The sequence below is a fragment of the Myotis yumanensis genome, unplaced genomic scaffold (assembly GCF_028538775.1).
Source record: "Myotis yumanensis isolate MYYU_CA2020_CCGP unplaced genomic scaffold, mMyoYum1.0.hap1 SCAF_7, whole genome shotgun sequence".
Taxonomy (NCBI): Eukaryota; Metazoa; Chordata; class Mammalia; order Chiroptera; family Vespertilionidae; genus Myotis; species Myotis yumanensis.
In genome coordinates this window covers 9,127,084-9,143,918 of record NW_027223758.1, presented here as the reverse complement: position 1 = coordinate 9,143,918, position 16,835 = coordinate 9,127,084, and the positions used below count along the sequence as shown (strand labels likewise).

The window sequence follows — 16,835 nt, the reverse complement described above, 5'->3', positions numbered from 1 at the left end:
TGTTCTTTATGTCATAAATGTGTTTTCAAAGGAAAAGGCATATAATTCCCATAATAAGAAAAGCAGTGTCTTTTGCCAGAAACAGGTAGAAACTTCACAAATAAATAAAAGTAAACAATAATATTAACTTCTAGGTGGATACTGTTGTCTGCTGAAACTCAGGACCCAAGGCCAGCTCTTTCTTTGTTAAGAAAGGAGTTAGTAGAGCCCTGGCTGGTGTGGCTCAGTTGGTTGAGCATCATCCTGTATACCAAGAGGGCACTGATTTGATTCCCTGTTGGGGCACAAGCCCTGGTGGGGGGTGTGCAGGAGGCAACTGATGGATGTTCTTGCATCAATGTTTCTCTCTCCCTCTCCTTTCCTCTCTCTGAAATCAATAAAAAACATATTTTTAAAAAAGGGGTTAGTAGAGGTTAACGAAAGGTTATGAAATACTAGTGGCCTGGTGCATGAAATTCATGCACACTAAAAGGGGATTAATTAGAGGAAATATTTTAATATTGCTATTTGCCCTTTCTCTATAACAGAAGTGTCAGAGATGGAAGAAAATTAGTAAAATGTATATGAAAATCTTTCTCATGTCAGAGTCTGGGGCACACCACGGGACCCAGAGTCAAGTCCCCACCCAACCACATGCACCTCAAAATCGTGTGAGACCCAGATCCGGCCAGCCCCACCCCCATTGGGTGAGATCCAGACCCGACTGGTCCCACCCTTATCAAGCCCCGCTGGGTGGGAGGGCGCAGCATCAGGTCCCCTGGTCTGGTGCCGGGGCAGGGGGCATGGCCTGAGGTCCCCTGTCAAGCCCCACGTTGGGGGTGGGGGGTGAGCTCAGTCTCAGGTCCCTGCTGATTGCTTGTTAAGGGTTAAGGCTCATTACGGAAACCCTGCCTCTGCTGTGGGTGCCGCCATCTTTGTGACAGAGAGACAGTCAATTTGCATATTCCCTCTTTATTATATAGGATTAGCAATAAACAGACTTTCTCTGTGATTGAATCTGAAGCACAAAAGGGAATTTTCTCATTGCACAATTCACATGCCCTCCACCCTGCCTACAATTCTATCTCATTCACGTGTACATGCGATTTTAGCCTCGGAAGCTGCACGAGGGGTTCAGGTTTGCCTGTACCGGAAGCAAGCGGCTTACCATTTGTCTGAGGAATGCCATCAGGGAGTTTGTCGGTGGCTTGCGTTCTTCTCTTTTGAGTTTTCCTTCTGGGGTTGCAGGTGTGGCCTCCGCCTCTTCGTTGAGATCCACCGTTTGTAAGGCGGAGTCTACTTCCTGGGACCTTCTAACCTCTACCGGTGATTCACACACCACCTGGATTATTTTGCCAGGTAATAAGACAGTAAAAAAACATTGCCCCCAACCATGTTTTATAAAGTGGGGTCCTGGTTGCCCTGCATCCACCCAGTGGCTACAGGTTTATGTCTATGACCGTTTCTACGCAGGCACATCTTCAAGAGGGAGCCCTCATGTCTTACAAGGTGCGCTCACAGCTGTTTTCTCCACAGCTGCCAACAGCCGGCCTGGGAGGCAAAACCCGCCCCAGGAAGGTACAGGCTTAGACAGGAAGTGCCTTTTGGGGACGGGCCCTCAAAGCTGCTCCAAACGCCTCTCCTTCTAGGAGGCCCACCTCTGGTGTGTGGTAGGTGAACTGCACCTGCCTGTGTAAATATTGGGGGAATCATTCCCCTAAGAGTTCAGCTTCAGAGACCATGACCTCAACAACTTCCACTCCACATCCTCGCTCCCTGCACCTGGGGGTAACTGTCCTCTGTGCGGAAAGGATCATGCGAAAGCCCCTCTATCAATAGACTCTACGTCCTCGCTAACTCTATGTCCTCGCTAACTCATTTCCTTCTCCACCCCAGACCGTCATTGTTGCTTAGCTCAAGTTCAGACTTTCAGAAGAGAAATGAACTTGGCAAAGTTGCTTATGGCCCCCATCATGGTGCCTGGTGAGCTCAGTGTCCCTGGTCGTCTGTGGGGATGGCTGGCCAGCCCTGGTGCACAGCTGGGAAGTCCAGGTCACCTGCCTCTGATCCCACACGTGTCCTTGTGCATGGCCTGCCTTTGTGCTGGGCCCTGGTCACATCTGGGGAAGTTTCTGCATTGGCTTTCATTCCTGCAACAGGTTCCAAAGTTAACTGAGAGAGTTTATAACTTTTGTTTGCTAATTTGTTTCCTCAGGCAGGATTGGCAAACCATTACCAGATCCATCTGAGTCCGTTGAGGTATGGCCTCCAAACTAAGAATGGGTTCACATTTTTAAAGGTTGTAAATATTTTTTTAATTGAGAGAAATGTCCACCAGAGACTGTGTGTGGCCTGTGAAGTCTAAAATCTTGACTCTCTGGCCCTTGACATACGGTTGCTGTCCCTGCCTTGGAGGGAAGCAGTGTTTGGTTTCCTGGTGCCAGACCCCAGCTTCCTCCGTCTTGTCCTCACTGCAGGGAGGAGGGGGAGGAACTTACTTCCAAAGCAGAGCATGCTGTGGGGAAACCCCTCTCCTGTCCTTCAGGATTTGCAAATGACCCAAATGATGACCTTGGGTACCTATCTCAGTATTGTCAACGGGAACAGGAAGTTGTCTATCCACCAACACATCAGCACGCAGGAACACCCCGAAATGAGGCAGTTAAATCTCAGCTGTTTCCCCCACCTTTTTTTTCTTAAAATATTGGCATGACTTCCAGCATCTTCGCTTTGTAAACAAAGATCTCTGTTGGAGAGTTACAAACTCAAAAGTCCCAGGAGCCAAGACGCTGGCTTTCAGCAGGGGATCTCAGCTCGGACTGACCAGATAGAAGAAAAGGAGGAGTGGTGGGAACTGCCGTGAACAAAAGACAGGTTGCCCCCTCTATAGGGATTTGAAGAACAAAGCACTGGGCCAGCCAAAGAAAACAGGTTTGCGAGGAGGCTTCTGCGGGGCTTGGGACCTGGTTCTGGCTTCAGGAAACCAGCTCAGACTAGAGCCAAAGGAGAGACTGGCCTGGCAGTCAGGGGTGGGCGTGGACTCCCACGTCTAGGCCTGATTTAATTCAATTGCATTTCTGAAAAATACGCTTCAGCCACAGGAGCCCTGGGTCAGCCTGCAGTGCAGCCAGCGGACACGGTGATTATGAGCGCAGCCTCCGGCACCAGCCTGCCTAGGTCTAAGTCCGACTCTGCCCCTCCCAGCGGCTCTCACCTGCCAAGGCCCCCACTCAGCATCGCTGGGCCTGCATTTGCTCACCTTTCCATGGGAACAGCATACACATTAGAAAGCTGTTTTCAGCATCAAACCGGGCAAAGCAGGTAAAGTGCCCAGAACAGCGCCTGGTGCGTGATACGCTCAGTTCACACTCCTGCTGTTGCGTGTGCTGTTATGAGAGCTGTTTGCCCCGAGGGCACAGGTTCCCTGGAATCACCCCCATGCACATGCGCCCCATTTAGAGATAATGCTAATAACTACCTGTTGCTGCGCCTATCACTGTGCAAGGCAGTTTAATACAGGCCTCGGTAAGTAGTTCAGGGACAGCTCAGCGCAGGCAGCGTTATCTCTACCGACAGGGGAAGCATTGGAATGACTGAATGACTTTGCCCATGTCACACTGCAGGTCAGGAGCCATTTCGGTGAGGATGAAGTTGTCTACCAGTAACTGAATAGCTAATAGCGATTTAACCAATAATGCTATGGAACAAAACGTTTGAAAGTCCGAAGTTCTGGGATTGGTTTAGTGGCTCCACAATTTCTCTAAGAACCTGAGCTCTTTCTACCCTTTGGCTATGACATCCTTGGCATGCTGGCTTTTATTTGCTACCTCATGGATATAAAGTAGCTGCCACAGGTCCAGGCATCACATCCTCCACCCAGGGTCCTAAGAAGGAAGGAAGATCACAGCAAAAGATTTTGCTCCAAATGAACTTCTGTACTTTAATTCCCTACCTCAGGAGCCATTTCATTGGCCAAAAGTTGGTAACATTTTACTCCTACACTGATTACTGGGGAAGAATATGGAATTATTGGTTTAGACTAATCATGATCAAATACTTTGGGGATGTAGTAGTTACCAACCTTGCCTAAGATCAAGGGAAGACAAATGGTGAAAGAGAAATGGCCTTAGGTAAGTGATGAACAGTCTGATTCACTGACTCTGGTTTAGAATTATTCTGGCTTTGAGGCAGGGCTGGAGGGAAAATTACTCACATAATAAAGCGATCAGGTTGTATGGTGATACCTCTATAAATCAACTTGATCTGCTTGCCAATGGTTCTCTTGCTGGGCCTTTCTTAAGGTTGCCAGGTGTCAACTCATAAATCCTGGACCAGAGTCTATTCTAAAAAAAAAGACTCCCCAAAAAGTTGGCTTTCAGCAGCCAAGGAAAGTCCAGTGGAAACCCAGAAGGATTTAAGCTAAATTAGGAGCTTATTTGCATATATAGACATGAGAATTTCACTTTTATTTGGATAGTTTTCTGATTTCCTTCCAGGCAAGGGCTTTGGAAAAAGTTGTTTCTTATTTAGAATGTATGATTGCATCTGCACATTTTAATGAACACAATTAGAGTCAGATTTACACTATAATTTAGGATTAAATCCCCCTTTCTTGATGCCAGGAGGGGATATTAGATGTTGCATGAAGATACATATTTTGGCAAAATACAGTTTCACTTTCTGCCTCAAATATTATACCATACTTACTCTTAAAATTTGGTTTATACAGTTTTTACTAGAGCTGTGAGTTTTGTAAACTGATTTATAGCCAATTTTTGTAATGCTTCTTTATTTTCTTGAGAAAATATTTTGCTTTTTTTTTCATTTATCTCTCAGCTTTTGCGTTTATCTTTGGTATCAGTAATTTAACTCATGTTTATATTCCTGTTTTAAATTCCTCAGTAGAAAGTGAAATACTTCCTGTTTGGCCACTAGACATTAACTCTGCATCGCGGCCTGTGAGCTGTGAGAGACCTGGTGCCTCAGACAGGCCACCACTCACGAATGCCTAAAGGAAGTTTCTCTGCAAAAAAACTCAGGGCCACGAAGTTTTTGCAGAGAAAAACACACACACACAAATGGTAACATAGCCATTCTAATTTCTATTCCACATCACCAACAACATTTCTGGGATGTGCTTGGATTTTCAGTATTTGTTCAGTTCCAGCAACTAAATGAAAACGAAAACGCAACCCTATCCATGGCAGGTACACAAGAGACACCCAGAAGAGCAGAGTATATTTTGCTCCGGCAAAACGATGGTGCTCGGTTTCTAAGTTGAGGAGCAGTGAACTCACCATCCCCACTCATTAAAGTTTCCAGGGACTGCCACTTTCAGAGCACGAGGCCAATTCATTCATTCCCGGGAAGATGTTTTGGAAAGATAACATTTTCGTGGCATATGGTTTGGAGCCAGCTCCTTCAGACATGAGTGCACAGTCTTGAAAACTTTGGCCATTGCTCTGAAGATCAAGGCCAAAAAGACAGTGGGGCTCCACCTAAGTCTCTCAGGTACAAACTCACGGAGTTGGCTCTCCCACCCAAGACCAACAGTCTCAGCACCTATTGCCTCAAGAGGCTCTCATGCCTGGGGCAAGTGCCTGTCCTGGGTACCACCCACCGTTAGTAGAGAATCTGGGTTGTCATGCAAATGAACGTGAAAGAAAAGAAGCAACCAGAGCCTGAATAGAGCAGAGCAGGTGCGGCATCCTTGTCCCGGAAGGAAGTACAAAGATGCTCTTACAGTTAGTAGACTCTTTCAGCCCCTAAAGGATAACAAATGATAAAAGCGTGTGCTCTGATTTTGCACTTAGTTGGCACTGATTCAATGGGCATTACAAATGTTCACCCAACTCATTCCCCAGAGGTCCCTGATCCCGTGCAAGGGTGAAAGAATCCACGGCAGAGGAGCAACCCTGGGAGCATGCAGGAACACAACTCGGGAGCTGAGGGGCCCCTGTCCAACATGCAGATGAGAATGGAATGAGTCTCGCATCATGCGTCACTTACATTCTCCTCTGCACCTGTGGGGACGGGCTCCTCTTTAACCGACTGAAGGGAAGATAAAAACAAAAAAGCAAGAGTCAGAATGTTACAGACACTGGGGCTGACAGCCTCCGGGTGCAACTCCAGGACGTTGCTTATGTGCCTTGTTCCAGAAAGAACTCGAAGGAGCTGACACAAATGTACACAGAAGAGCAAGATCATATATGTTATGTAGTTTTAAATGCAACAAAGGGAAAATGAATAGCCAGATGCAGCCAGGAGAGGGGTCACTATAGAAAGCACAAGCCACAGTCTTGGCTGTAACACGTTTATGGTGACATGTCCTGGTAGCTGATGGAAAGGGGGAAATATGTTCGGTCGCACAATACATGGGCACTGTTAGGTAAAAACAAATGATGATCAGAAAAATTCTGCAGCAGGACCAGAGAGAGTCATCCACGGTCCTCAGAGAGCAGCGGGCCCTCAGCCTTGTCCTGACCATCGCACAGTGGCCAGAGTCAGAAGCTGCTCACGTCAGCCCTCAATAGGGGCCATGTTCCTATGTCCAAGCCTAATTCTGGTAAAACACGTCAATGGACAGCCAGAGGGCTGGGGCCCAACACATCCAAGTTCAGACACGGTTACTCCCTGTCCTGTCCGAAACAGGAGCAGAGTTATCCCAACCCTATCCAAAGCCGATGCCACAATTGTTATGTCAGTTTGCCAAGCTCTGGCTGCGGAGCTCACCTTTGCATCTTTCCTGCAGCTGTTCCTAAACTTTCTGGGTGGTGGTGTTTATAGACCACGTCAGTCCAGGTTCACTGGACAGATGGGGGCTGTCTTCCCGGAAAGTGAGCATGAAGAACATACTTTGCACATGGTTTCCGGGTGTTCATTCACTCTCACATCTCTGCTCTTGGATTCAGGTTAAGAACTCTTCCCCATGTCTACTTAGTTCCCAGTCCTGCCTTTATTTTTACCTTGAACACATCCAGTGGAAGGGAAGACGGGAACTGACATTTACAAATCCATCTTTTGCCCTTGGCGCTTTGTATACGTTCTCTCACTTACTGTGGCCCCGAGCGGCAAGAATGGGGACCCTCATTTACTCAGCAGGAAACAGGCTCAGAGAGGGGCAGTCACTCGTCCCAGGTGGAACAGCTAAAAAGTGGTGGAGGTGGTTCTTAGGACCAAGCTTTCCTCCTGCCACGATGACTTCCAGGATCAGAAACACTTTTTTTTTTTTGGTGGTGGTGGTGGTGGGTGTCTGTTTGAGTGTCTTTTCCCATTACCAGACTTCTTTCTCTCTAGACTTCGGTGTGGATCATTTATTTGTATTTATCTCCTTCTCATACTGACATTTACCTGGGCACAAACATGCCCCTAAAAAGGATTGTGGGTTTTCTGGAAGCTTCTGATTGTCAAGAAACCATAGGCCATTCAGAAGTGTAGCTTTCTTGGGATAACACCCTTTCTCCTTGAGAACAGTTGCATGCTACTTAATATTATGAACAGGTGAGGAATTAACCAATATTTTGAAAGCCAGACCGCCTCAAACCTGACCTGCCAAAGTTCCAAGAGGCAATATACTGCCCGCTTTAGGCAGAGACAGTCCTCCCGCCATTTCCAAAGAGCAGTTTTCAGTTCTTCAAGCCTCTTTGCCGGCCCAGCTGGCTGGGATGAGCTTAGCTTGTGTCTGGTTTCTGTGCCTGGGGAGTCCTGGCCGTTGTCGCTCACGGTGTTCGGGATGGGACTGGGAACCTGGTGGAGGCGATGGTGAGAAGCAGGAGCTGCTATGGGACACGATGCTTCTGTGATCGTTGTCAGATCTCAGACTTCCAGGTCTTTCTGACGTTTCACAGATGCTCATTAAGTTCTAGTTAAAGTCCTGTGGAAAGAGGGTGGGCACGTGTGGCACAGAGAGAGGTGTCTGCCAATAGCAAGGGGAGACCTTCTTCTCAGTGTCGCCGAGGAGCGGGGGTTGGGAAAAGGAGGTGATTGGTTACCTTCTAAGGCAGCGTCCAAGAGCCACGCAAACCCCTTTCGCACATTTCTGTACACTTGCACACTGGCCGTGCGTGTCGCCGTTAGGCCAGCAGGGGCTGACATATCCAGTTGGGATAATTGGGTAAATGAGCGGCCGGGCTCCTGCCCCGTCCGTGTTGGTCACATGTCAGAGACACCTGCTCAGAGCCCATGTCTGGAGCTGCTTGCACGGTGGGTTTGTGGCTGGAAACACCAGAATTTTCTAGTGCTTGTCAGCATTTTACAGAATTTTTACAAGAACGATTTTATAACTAAAACATTTTAATTAATTACTTTATTTATTTTTTATCTTTATTGTTTAAAGTATTACATACATCCCTCTTTCCCCCAACTGGCCCCTTCTAGCTGTCCCGCCCTCTCACCCCAGGCCTTCACCACCCTATTGTCTGTGTCCATGGGTTATGCATATATGCATATGAGTTCCTTGGTTAATCTCTCCACACCCACCCACTACCCCTACCTTCCTTCTGAGATTTGACAGTCTGTTCTATGCTTCTATGTCTCTGAATCTATTTTGTTCATCAGTTTATTTTGTTCATTAGATTCCACGTGTGAATGAGACCATGTGATACTTGTCTTTCTCTGACTGGCTTGTTTCTCTTAGAGCACTATCAGCAGTAAAAGAGAAGGATCTCTTACCCTTTGAGATGGCATGGAGGGACCTGGAGAGTATTATGCTAAACTTATTTTAATTTAAAGAAAACAGAGGTCTCAATTTTATTTCCAATTAGAAGAGAAGTTCCCATGAGACTGTAAACTGCAAGAGGTCAGCAATCTCCCCACTGCTGTCTTTTCTTATTGATTGATCAATTGATTGAATTTATTGGGGTGACACTGGTTAATAAAATTAGGTTTCAGGGGTGCAGTTCTACAACACGTCCTCAGTATACTGTACTGTGTGTTCACTACCAACTCCCATCACCACTTACCCTCCCTTTACCCTCTTTCCCCTCCCCCACCCCCCTTTCCCTCTGATAATCCCATAAGGTTGTCTGACTATGAGGCTTTTGTTTTGTCTTTTCTTAATCCCGTCCCCTTTTTCACCCAGCCCCTCCCCCTCCCCTCTGGCAGCTGCATGTCTGTTCTCCGAAGCTATGAGTCTGTTTCTATTTTGTTTTTTTAGAGAAAGACAAGACCCATATGATTTCACTTATAAGTAGAATCTAACGACACAATAAAGGCACTGCTGTCTTTTCAATGCTGATTACTTGACACAAAGTATTTAGCACAAAAAAAGTCAGCACTGATGAAAGAAACCGATTAAAAATACTGTCACGGGAGTGAATCCGGGAGTGAATCGTTCCATTTTACCTCCAGAGGGCGCTGTTCTTTCTGACCCGGTGAAAGAAGGAAAAACAAGATTTACAGGGGATTCAGCTTTTAGTAATTTTTATAATCGACTAAAGAAGTAAACCGGATAATGTTGGAAAAAAAGAGTGGAACGGAAATAAATGAAATTCTGTTATTAGGGAGATAAATGTCCAGTACCCGCCTTTTATCTCCATGGGAAAAGCTTGAATTTCAAAGCACACCTCCGATAGATCCCTAAGGGAAGAAAAGATGAAGCACGCAGGCTTGTTGGCTTAGAGGCACCCCCAAACCGGGCGGCCCAGAAGGATGAGAAGTGGATGTGGGTAGTGCCCAACCCTCCCCAGCGGAGGCCAGGAAATCAATGACCTGGGGACAGCGCCCACCGGCCACTTCTGCGCTGGGCACGTGTTAGGGTTTTATCAGAATTATTTCACCGAACCCTGGCTTCCTTTTCATGACATGGGTGCTCTTTTTATTTGCATTTTACAGCTTAGGAAACTGAGGCTCATCCAAGCAGACGGGGACTCAAAGTCAGATCTGTCTGACAACAGACTTTTAACCCTTACGTAAGGGATCCTCCAACGTCTGATACTTGCCGGCCTCCTGTGAGGTTTTTGCCTTGTTGTATGCGCCATCGGGTGGCGCCTTCAGCATCCTCGATGCCTAGGCCGGCTCTCCCTGGCTGCTCCCAGCCCATGACTGAGCCCTGGGGGTGCTGGGCCATTTCTGCCCAATGCGTGGCCCCAGAATGCCCAGTGTCTGTGCTGGGAATCCCCTCTGGCTCCGCCCACCCTCAGGCTGAGGGACCTTCTCCCCCTCCATTCCCTCCCTCAGCCACAGGTCACGGGCGTCCGGCTCTGATTGGTGGGCAGGCTCTGTGCCTCCTCCTGCCACTCCCGTTATCCTTCACACTCGTTCTCCTCTTACACATGGATTCTGTCTCGGGGTCTGCTTCCGGGAGGACCCACTTTACCTTTACTTACTTACTGTCAGTACCGTGACTTATGCTGCACTTGCCTTGCAACTGGGCTGCTTTTGAAACCTATCTCTTACCTTGAACAAAATATACGTTAAACCAAGTTCAATGTGCCAGTTCTGTTTTTCCTAATACACTTTAAATTTATATATATTTAAACTAGAGGCCTGTTGCATGAAAAAATTCGTGCAATAGGCCTTCCCTTCCCCTGGCTGCCGGCACTGGTTTTCCTCCGGCACCCGGGACCCAGGCCTTCACTCCGGCCGGAGCCACCTTCAAACCTTTGCTGCCCCGCCCAGCCGCCCAGGGTTGGGTCTCACACAGGACGCCCACCACCCCGGGTCGCAGATAGCAGGCCCGGATAAGGCAGGCCAGGTGGGATGGTGCTGTCCCGCCCTGCCTGCAGTATGCAAATTAGCCGCCATCTTTGTTGGTGGTTAATTTGCATATCATGCTGATTAGCCAATGGGAGGCGTAGCGAAAGTACGGTCAATTACCATGTTTGTCTATTATTAGATAGGATAAAAGTAAACCTGTTTGACTATGGGCCACCAAACTCATGTGCCCTGCCGCCCCTATGTGGATGTCACTCACTAGAAACTGTCCCCTACATTATATTGCTGATAAAAGATTTTTGAAAATAAGTCATCGGTGGTTGGTGAGGGAAGAGGGTTTGAACTGAACACCAGATGGCATCACCCAAAGTTTTCACTTGGTGCTGGAGTTTGTTTCTGGGCAGAACCTGGAAGGAAGAATTCCTCACAACAGGAAAACTCACAGGGAGGACATTCAGAAAACCATCTAGGAATCCAGGATTCCAGACGAGAGAATAAACTAACTCCCCAGCGGCGCCTGAATCATCACCTGCCTGGCCGTGTGTGCAGGTGGCATGGGTTTTGATGAAATTGTTAAATTGGATTTTCCCAGCTCTACGGATCACACCCACCGCCCGCCTCACCCACCACGTCTTGCTCATCGTTTGGCCACATTGAAAACACGCAAGACTTGGGAACATGTGGGGCAGCTGTGATGACCAAGCAATAGCTCTCAGAATGACTCAGCCCCACCCAAACCATTCCCTCGCACGGCTCCTCCGTTCTAGAGAGGAACAGAGCAGACCGTGGTTTACATTTTCCCACCACAGAGCACGCTGTGTGCTTGCCCCGTGGGAAGCCGGTGGACACCTTGGCTTTTCCAAAGGAGTGTGAAACCTGGTGCTTCTAGTGACTGCTTACATCTGGAGGGGCAAACAGAGCCCAGGGGCTGAGTGCTCAGAGGAAGCCGGGGGTGGGGGATGGGGGGAGGTCAAGTAATAAGTGATTTTCAAAAGACAATGAAGTCATGAAATACCACAACCCGCAGTCATGAACCGGAGTAATTCCAAGAATGAAGTATTCTCCTTGTTCCTTTCCCTTCCTTTCCCACGAAACACATGTTTATACTATGCGAGGCATGTCATTCTGAGTCAATGAGCAAGTCTTCCACTCAATGGCCACTTGAGTCATTTTGCAGAAGAGAAAGAAACACCACATGTTGCTGAGCTCATTGATTGGCCCAACGGAAATAACTTCTCAAGTCATCCCGGCCCCGCGCCCTCTCCACATCTTGAGACCAGCACTTACCTTTTTCCAGAACAGTTTGCCCAGAGGCAGAGGGGAGGGCCCCCCCTTCTGCTTGGCACCCTCCTTTGCTGTTTCTGTGGGTGTAGGATTCTTGGCTGCCCCTTGGGTCTCCTGGGGTACAAAGGTGGCTTTGTCTGACTTCAGGTCTGCTGACGTAGCAGGTGACTTTTCAGCACCCTATAGAGTTTTCAAGCAAAATTGAAAATGATCTCCAGATCTCAAAAGTGAAAGATCTCTCTTTCTATAAACATGGGCTGGGGTTGTGCATGTTAATTTTCTTCATACTTTTCCAAATATGCTCCTATGAATGTGGGTTTGTGTTAAAATCTTGGAAAAAGTCAAGAGACTTTCCTTTTGGACAAAAATACCCACGGAACCGTTATTGATTATGTTTATGTAAGTAGCTCATTAGGAATCCAGATGATTGTAAGAGGCACTTCGCAGTTAGAAGGTTAATGCGCACCCAGGCCATTGGTCTTCAGGTGATGTTGATTATGTTCCTATCAGTACAAACATTTTGAACATGCACCTCCAACACGCATGTCTGTTTATCTTAGAGAGATGCATTGTTTTACTAACCCCAGTTCAAAATTACAGCAGGGTTAAAATAAATATAATTAAAAAGGGAAGTTTTCGATTTTTCTCCCACACTCCACTGTGGAGATCGCTGACCCAGGCTACGAGTACGTATGAGACAGCTAGACTGAGTGAAAGGCTCTTGAGTGGGGAGAGCCTCCACAAACCCCATTTCTTCACCTTTAGATGGAGCCTCTATATCTAAATTAGAAGTAATTGAATAGATTGTAATTGACTCAAAACTCAAAACTTCAAGTGTTATTCATTTGACCCCTATTTTCTCTCTCTTTTCCTTCCTTCCTCCCTTCCTCCCTTCCTTCCTTCCTTCCTTCCTTCCTTCCTTCCTTCCTTCCTTCCTTCCTTCCTTCCTTCCCTCCCTCCTTCCCTCCTTCCCTCCTTCTCTCTCTTCCTCTCTCCCCCTCCTCTCTCTCTCTTCCTGTCCTCCTTCCCCATTCTCTCTCTCTCTCTCTCCTTGTTCCCACTCTGGGTGGCCACGCTGAGGTCCAATTCCAGGATGTCTGACTTCCTCAGGGACAGGGCCATGACCTCCCATGCTCTGCCTCCTCCTGAGTCATGGGGTAAAGAGAGTTAGAAGGAAGAGAGTCTCAATTGATCTCAACATGAGTGAACACTGGCATTAGCAATTATTTTCTCTTAAAAAATATTTTTACTGATTTCAGAGAGGAAGGGAGAGGGAGAGTGAGATAGAAACATCAATGATGAGAGAGCATTATTGATCGGCTGCCTCCTCCATGCCCTCCACTGAGGATTGAGCCCAGGCATGTGTTCTGACCGGGAATTGAACCACGACCTCCCGGTTCACAGGTTGACACTCAGCCACTGAGCCACATGGGTCTGGCCAGCATAACCTATTTTAACACTCGGTCCATCTGACCTGACCTCTTTTAAGCATCTTCATTTTATGATTTGTGCTCCAGGAGTTAGTGACACAAGCACTTTCAATTCCAGGGATGTCAGATCTCTGACTAAAAGAAAAAAAATCCGGCAGTAAAACTGCGGTGTGGAAATTCAGGAAGCTTCTTGGTACTTTTGATGTTGGACAGAGTCTTAGAGACCCTCTGGGCCAATGCCCGAATTTTCAGGGACAGGGAAACTGAGGCATATGATCTGCTCCACATTAATTAGGGGCCACAGCCTGGCCTCAGCTCTGAACTTTGGCTTTCTTTCCACACAGCACATCGCCTCTCCAAAGGGTGTTTGCAAAGGACATCAATTTGACTGTTTGAAGCCACATGCTGTGTTTTCTGTGCTTCTTTTAAGAAGGAGAAATTCTAGAACTTCAGAATCTGGGGGCTTCAGTTGTGTATGTGGAACCCTCATGGAGCTTTGGCTGAGTGGGCTGAGCACAATGACGGGGCAGCCACAAGCTGGACAGATACCACAGCACCTCAGGATAAGTAGCAAGCACAGATTTACCGTCCAAACAGCGTGGGTGGGGTCGTTAAGCAACCGTAAGGGCGCTAGCAGGATTGATGACTGCCCCTCGGGAAAACTTGAGTGGGGACGCGGCACTTCTGGGCGTGGCCAAAGCACCAAAACAACGCCCGCCACTGAGCCTGTGGTCAGGCCCAGTGTTTGGGGACTCATGAGAAGAAGGTTCCAATCTGAGGCATTGCAGATTCAGATTCAGCCAAGGAGAGCTGACACTTTTATTCTTTATAGCAAGAATGCTATTCCATTTATTAATTCCAGGCTTCTCCACTTTTTTAGACTAAAGAATTCTTTTTATAGGAAGAAAATTGAGACTTAGAGAAACAAACCTAGGCATTAACCAGAATTGGTAACCATTTAGAGCAAAACTAGAAGAAAGTATTTCATCCTTGAATTGCTTTTATTTTGTTTTGTTCATCTTCACCCCAGGATATTTTCCATTGGTTTTTAGAGAGAGTGGAAGTGAGGGGCAGAGACACACAGAGAGAAACATTGATGTGAGAGAGACACCTCAATTGGTTGCCTCCTGCATGCGCCCCGACCAGGCCAGGGATGGAGTGTGCAACAGAGGTACATGCCCTTGACCAGAATCACACCCAAACCCGAGACCTTTCCATTCTCGGGACGATGCTCTATCCACTGAGCCAAACCAGCTAGGGCTTGGATTTCTTCTTTTCTGTTCTAGGTTACAATAAAATCAAGAAGAATGATTTTAATCACACCTCCTGTAATCATGACACAAGGTTTATTGGTAGAATCTGCCTGGTCAGTTTCAATGGCCCTATTTTCTGATCTTCTTGCACAACAGGATAATCAAGTAAAGAAAATAAACAAACTGTCCTAGGTTTGGAGATAAGAGCCAGGGAGAGCTACCAAACTGCTGCATATGAGAATTAAGAACATTAGGGAATCCCCTTACTCCACTTTTACATGAAAAGAGACTGAGTGGGACTCAAGGCAAAACCCCAAAGTCCTTGCATGCGAATTACAGCATCCCAGAAAGGGACTGCCTCTGCACCTTCCAGTCATTTCCGATCCCATCCCACCCAATATGCACCTCAGGGGCAGGAGGGGAGGCCAGTGATTTGGGGAGGTCCTAGGAAGATTGAACTTGGGTGGTTCAGGGAAGGGGGAGGAATTCTGGGTGTGAGATGAATGTCATCGTGAAATGCAGGGCTGGGGCTGAGTACTCATCTCACACTTCCAAGGCCCCTACTCATCAGGGCTCCAGATGAGCTCAGCTGGATCCCCCCGTATGAGGCCTATGGCGTTTCACTGGCTGTTACCAAACGGGCTCCCGCACACAGTACCACTGCTTTTTAACGTTGCCCCTTCCGTCGCAAATTCTATCACCCCTTTCTCTCTTTACAGAACAAAAAAAGCCTGTATGGAAATTGAAGGGTGGCTTCCTAACACGTTTATGCAAATATAGATTCACCCATGAGAATTTCTATGGAGCTTTCATTTGCATACACAATCCTGGGGCTATCACATCCAGCTGGGGACATTTTTTAATAAGATCATTCAACTTAGTGCAGAATGGTTGATATTTTAGACACATTCCCAAGCCCGCTGGCCCAATTCAAGGGTGCTTTTAACTGATGGTTCCAGACCAACACTGGCATCTTCTTAGCCATGAGAAGAGTGAAGTCTCCCAGAGGACTCCTAAGGACATGAGATAGAACTTGTTCTGCCCATTCATTGCTTTGTTCTGCCTGGGTTTTCATGTGGGTTCAGTATAAGCTCAGTTAATACAGGCAATGGATGGAATAGGCCACAGAGAGATAAAATTGTTATCTTTAAGTTAACAATTAAGTTAGAAGAGTATTTCCCAAAGTGTAGAAAGCATACCACTGGTGGTATCAGAGAGGATTTTACGTTGCATAGAGATATGACATGAAATGACACTCAAATAGTGAAAATACTTTTCCTTTTTCAACTCTCATTGAATTATCCCAAGAAGATCTGGGGGAAATTCTTGGTCTGCTGGTGGCTAACTGCCTTTCAGTAAAGCTCCAAAGGGCGTTGGATTTGGACTTAACACAAACAAGGTAACTAGAATGTAAGCTCTTTTTTTTAATTAGCCATATTAATAGTTACCTTCCTCTTACGAGGATTCTGATTTCCTATGTAAAATGTAATATAAAGTTTCTTTTAAAGATGCCTTTAGAAAATGGGTTGACTTCAATATAAAAATATCAAGTAAATAATAGTGTATGTGACAAAAGTGATGATGGTGGCATGCATACTTTCAACATTTGGGAAACACTGGGTTAGAAGAATAGTTTCAGAACCCTGGTCCACGCTAGGAAGAAACGAGTGTGAGATGTTTATATATATGGAGACTTTAAAAAAATTACTGAAATTTGATACACAGAATCTTGAATCCCCCTTTAATAGTCCCAACCACCCAAGGCTCTCTCTTCTCTGAAGTGGAGCTGGGTGGATACGGAATGGCATGTGCATTGTGCGGTGAAGACCAGGGTTCTTTGTTCTCCTCTTAGTTCAACAAATACAGACCTTATGCCTAAAGAACCGTCTAAAGGCGAGTCCTAGCCTGGGGCTGTCCAGGTGCTTTTTCTTGGCGCCTTTCGCCTGGATCTCGAGTGTCTTCTGCCCAGCTTGCCCATCACAGACACTTTCTGCTTTGCACGCCTTTTGGGCAACAGCAGTCACAGCTTAGCACTTTGTTTTTAAACAAAATCCATTCCCTCCATTGTTTTTAAGTACATTCAAGCACTTCGACAATTCGCAGCATATCACCTGCATCCCCCAACCACAAGACGTCATGTGGCTGTTTCTCTCTTTGAGACTCTCAAAGGTGATTTGCTAAAGAGCACAGTCCACGGCAGGCACACATGGGTTTTCACCAGGGCAACTTGGTTCAG

The 16,835-nt window shown here is 46.9% G+C and overlaps 1 protein-coding gene across 5 annotated transcripts in view; it reads right to left on the bottom strand.

Moving 5' to 3' along the window:
* BCAS1 (brain enriched myelin associated protein 1) overlaps nt 1-16,835 on the bottom strand; it is a 70,779-nt gene that overhangs the window by 13,796 nt on the left and 40,148 nt on the right. Inside the window, exons 7-10 of one of the 5 annotated variants that reach the window (XM_070419737.1) lie at nt 16,468-16,602; nt 11,920-12,096; nt 5,989-6,030; nt 1,148-1,321 (exon numbers count right to left, since the gene is read on the bottom strand). In XM_070419737.1, the coding sequence (XP_070275838.1) occupies nt 1,148-1,321; nt 5,989-6,030; nt 11,920-12,096; nt 16,468-16,602 (528 nt within the window). The remainder of the gene's footprint in view (nt 1-1,147; nt 1,322-5,988; nt 6,031-11,919; nt 12,097-16,467; nt 16,603-16,835) is intronic. The other 4 variants (XM_070419739.1, XM_070419738.1, XM_070419741.1 and 1 more) reach the window with 4 other exon arrangements.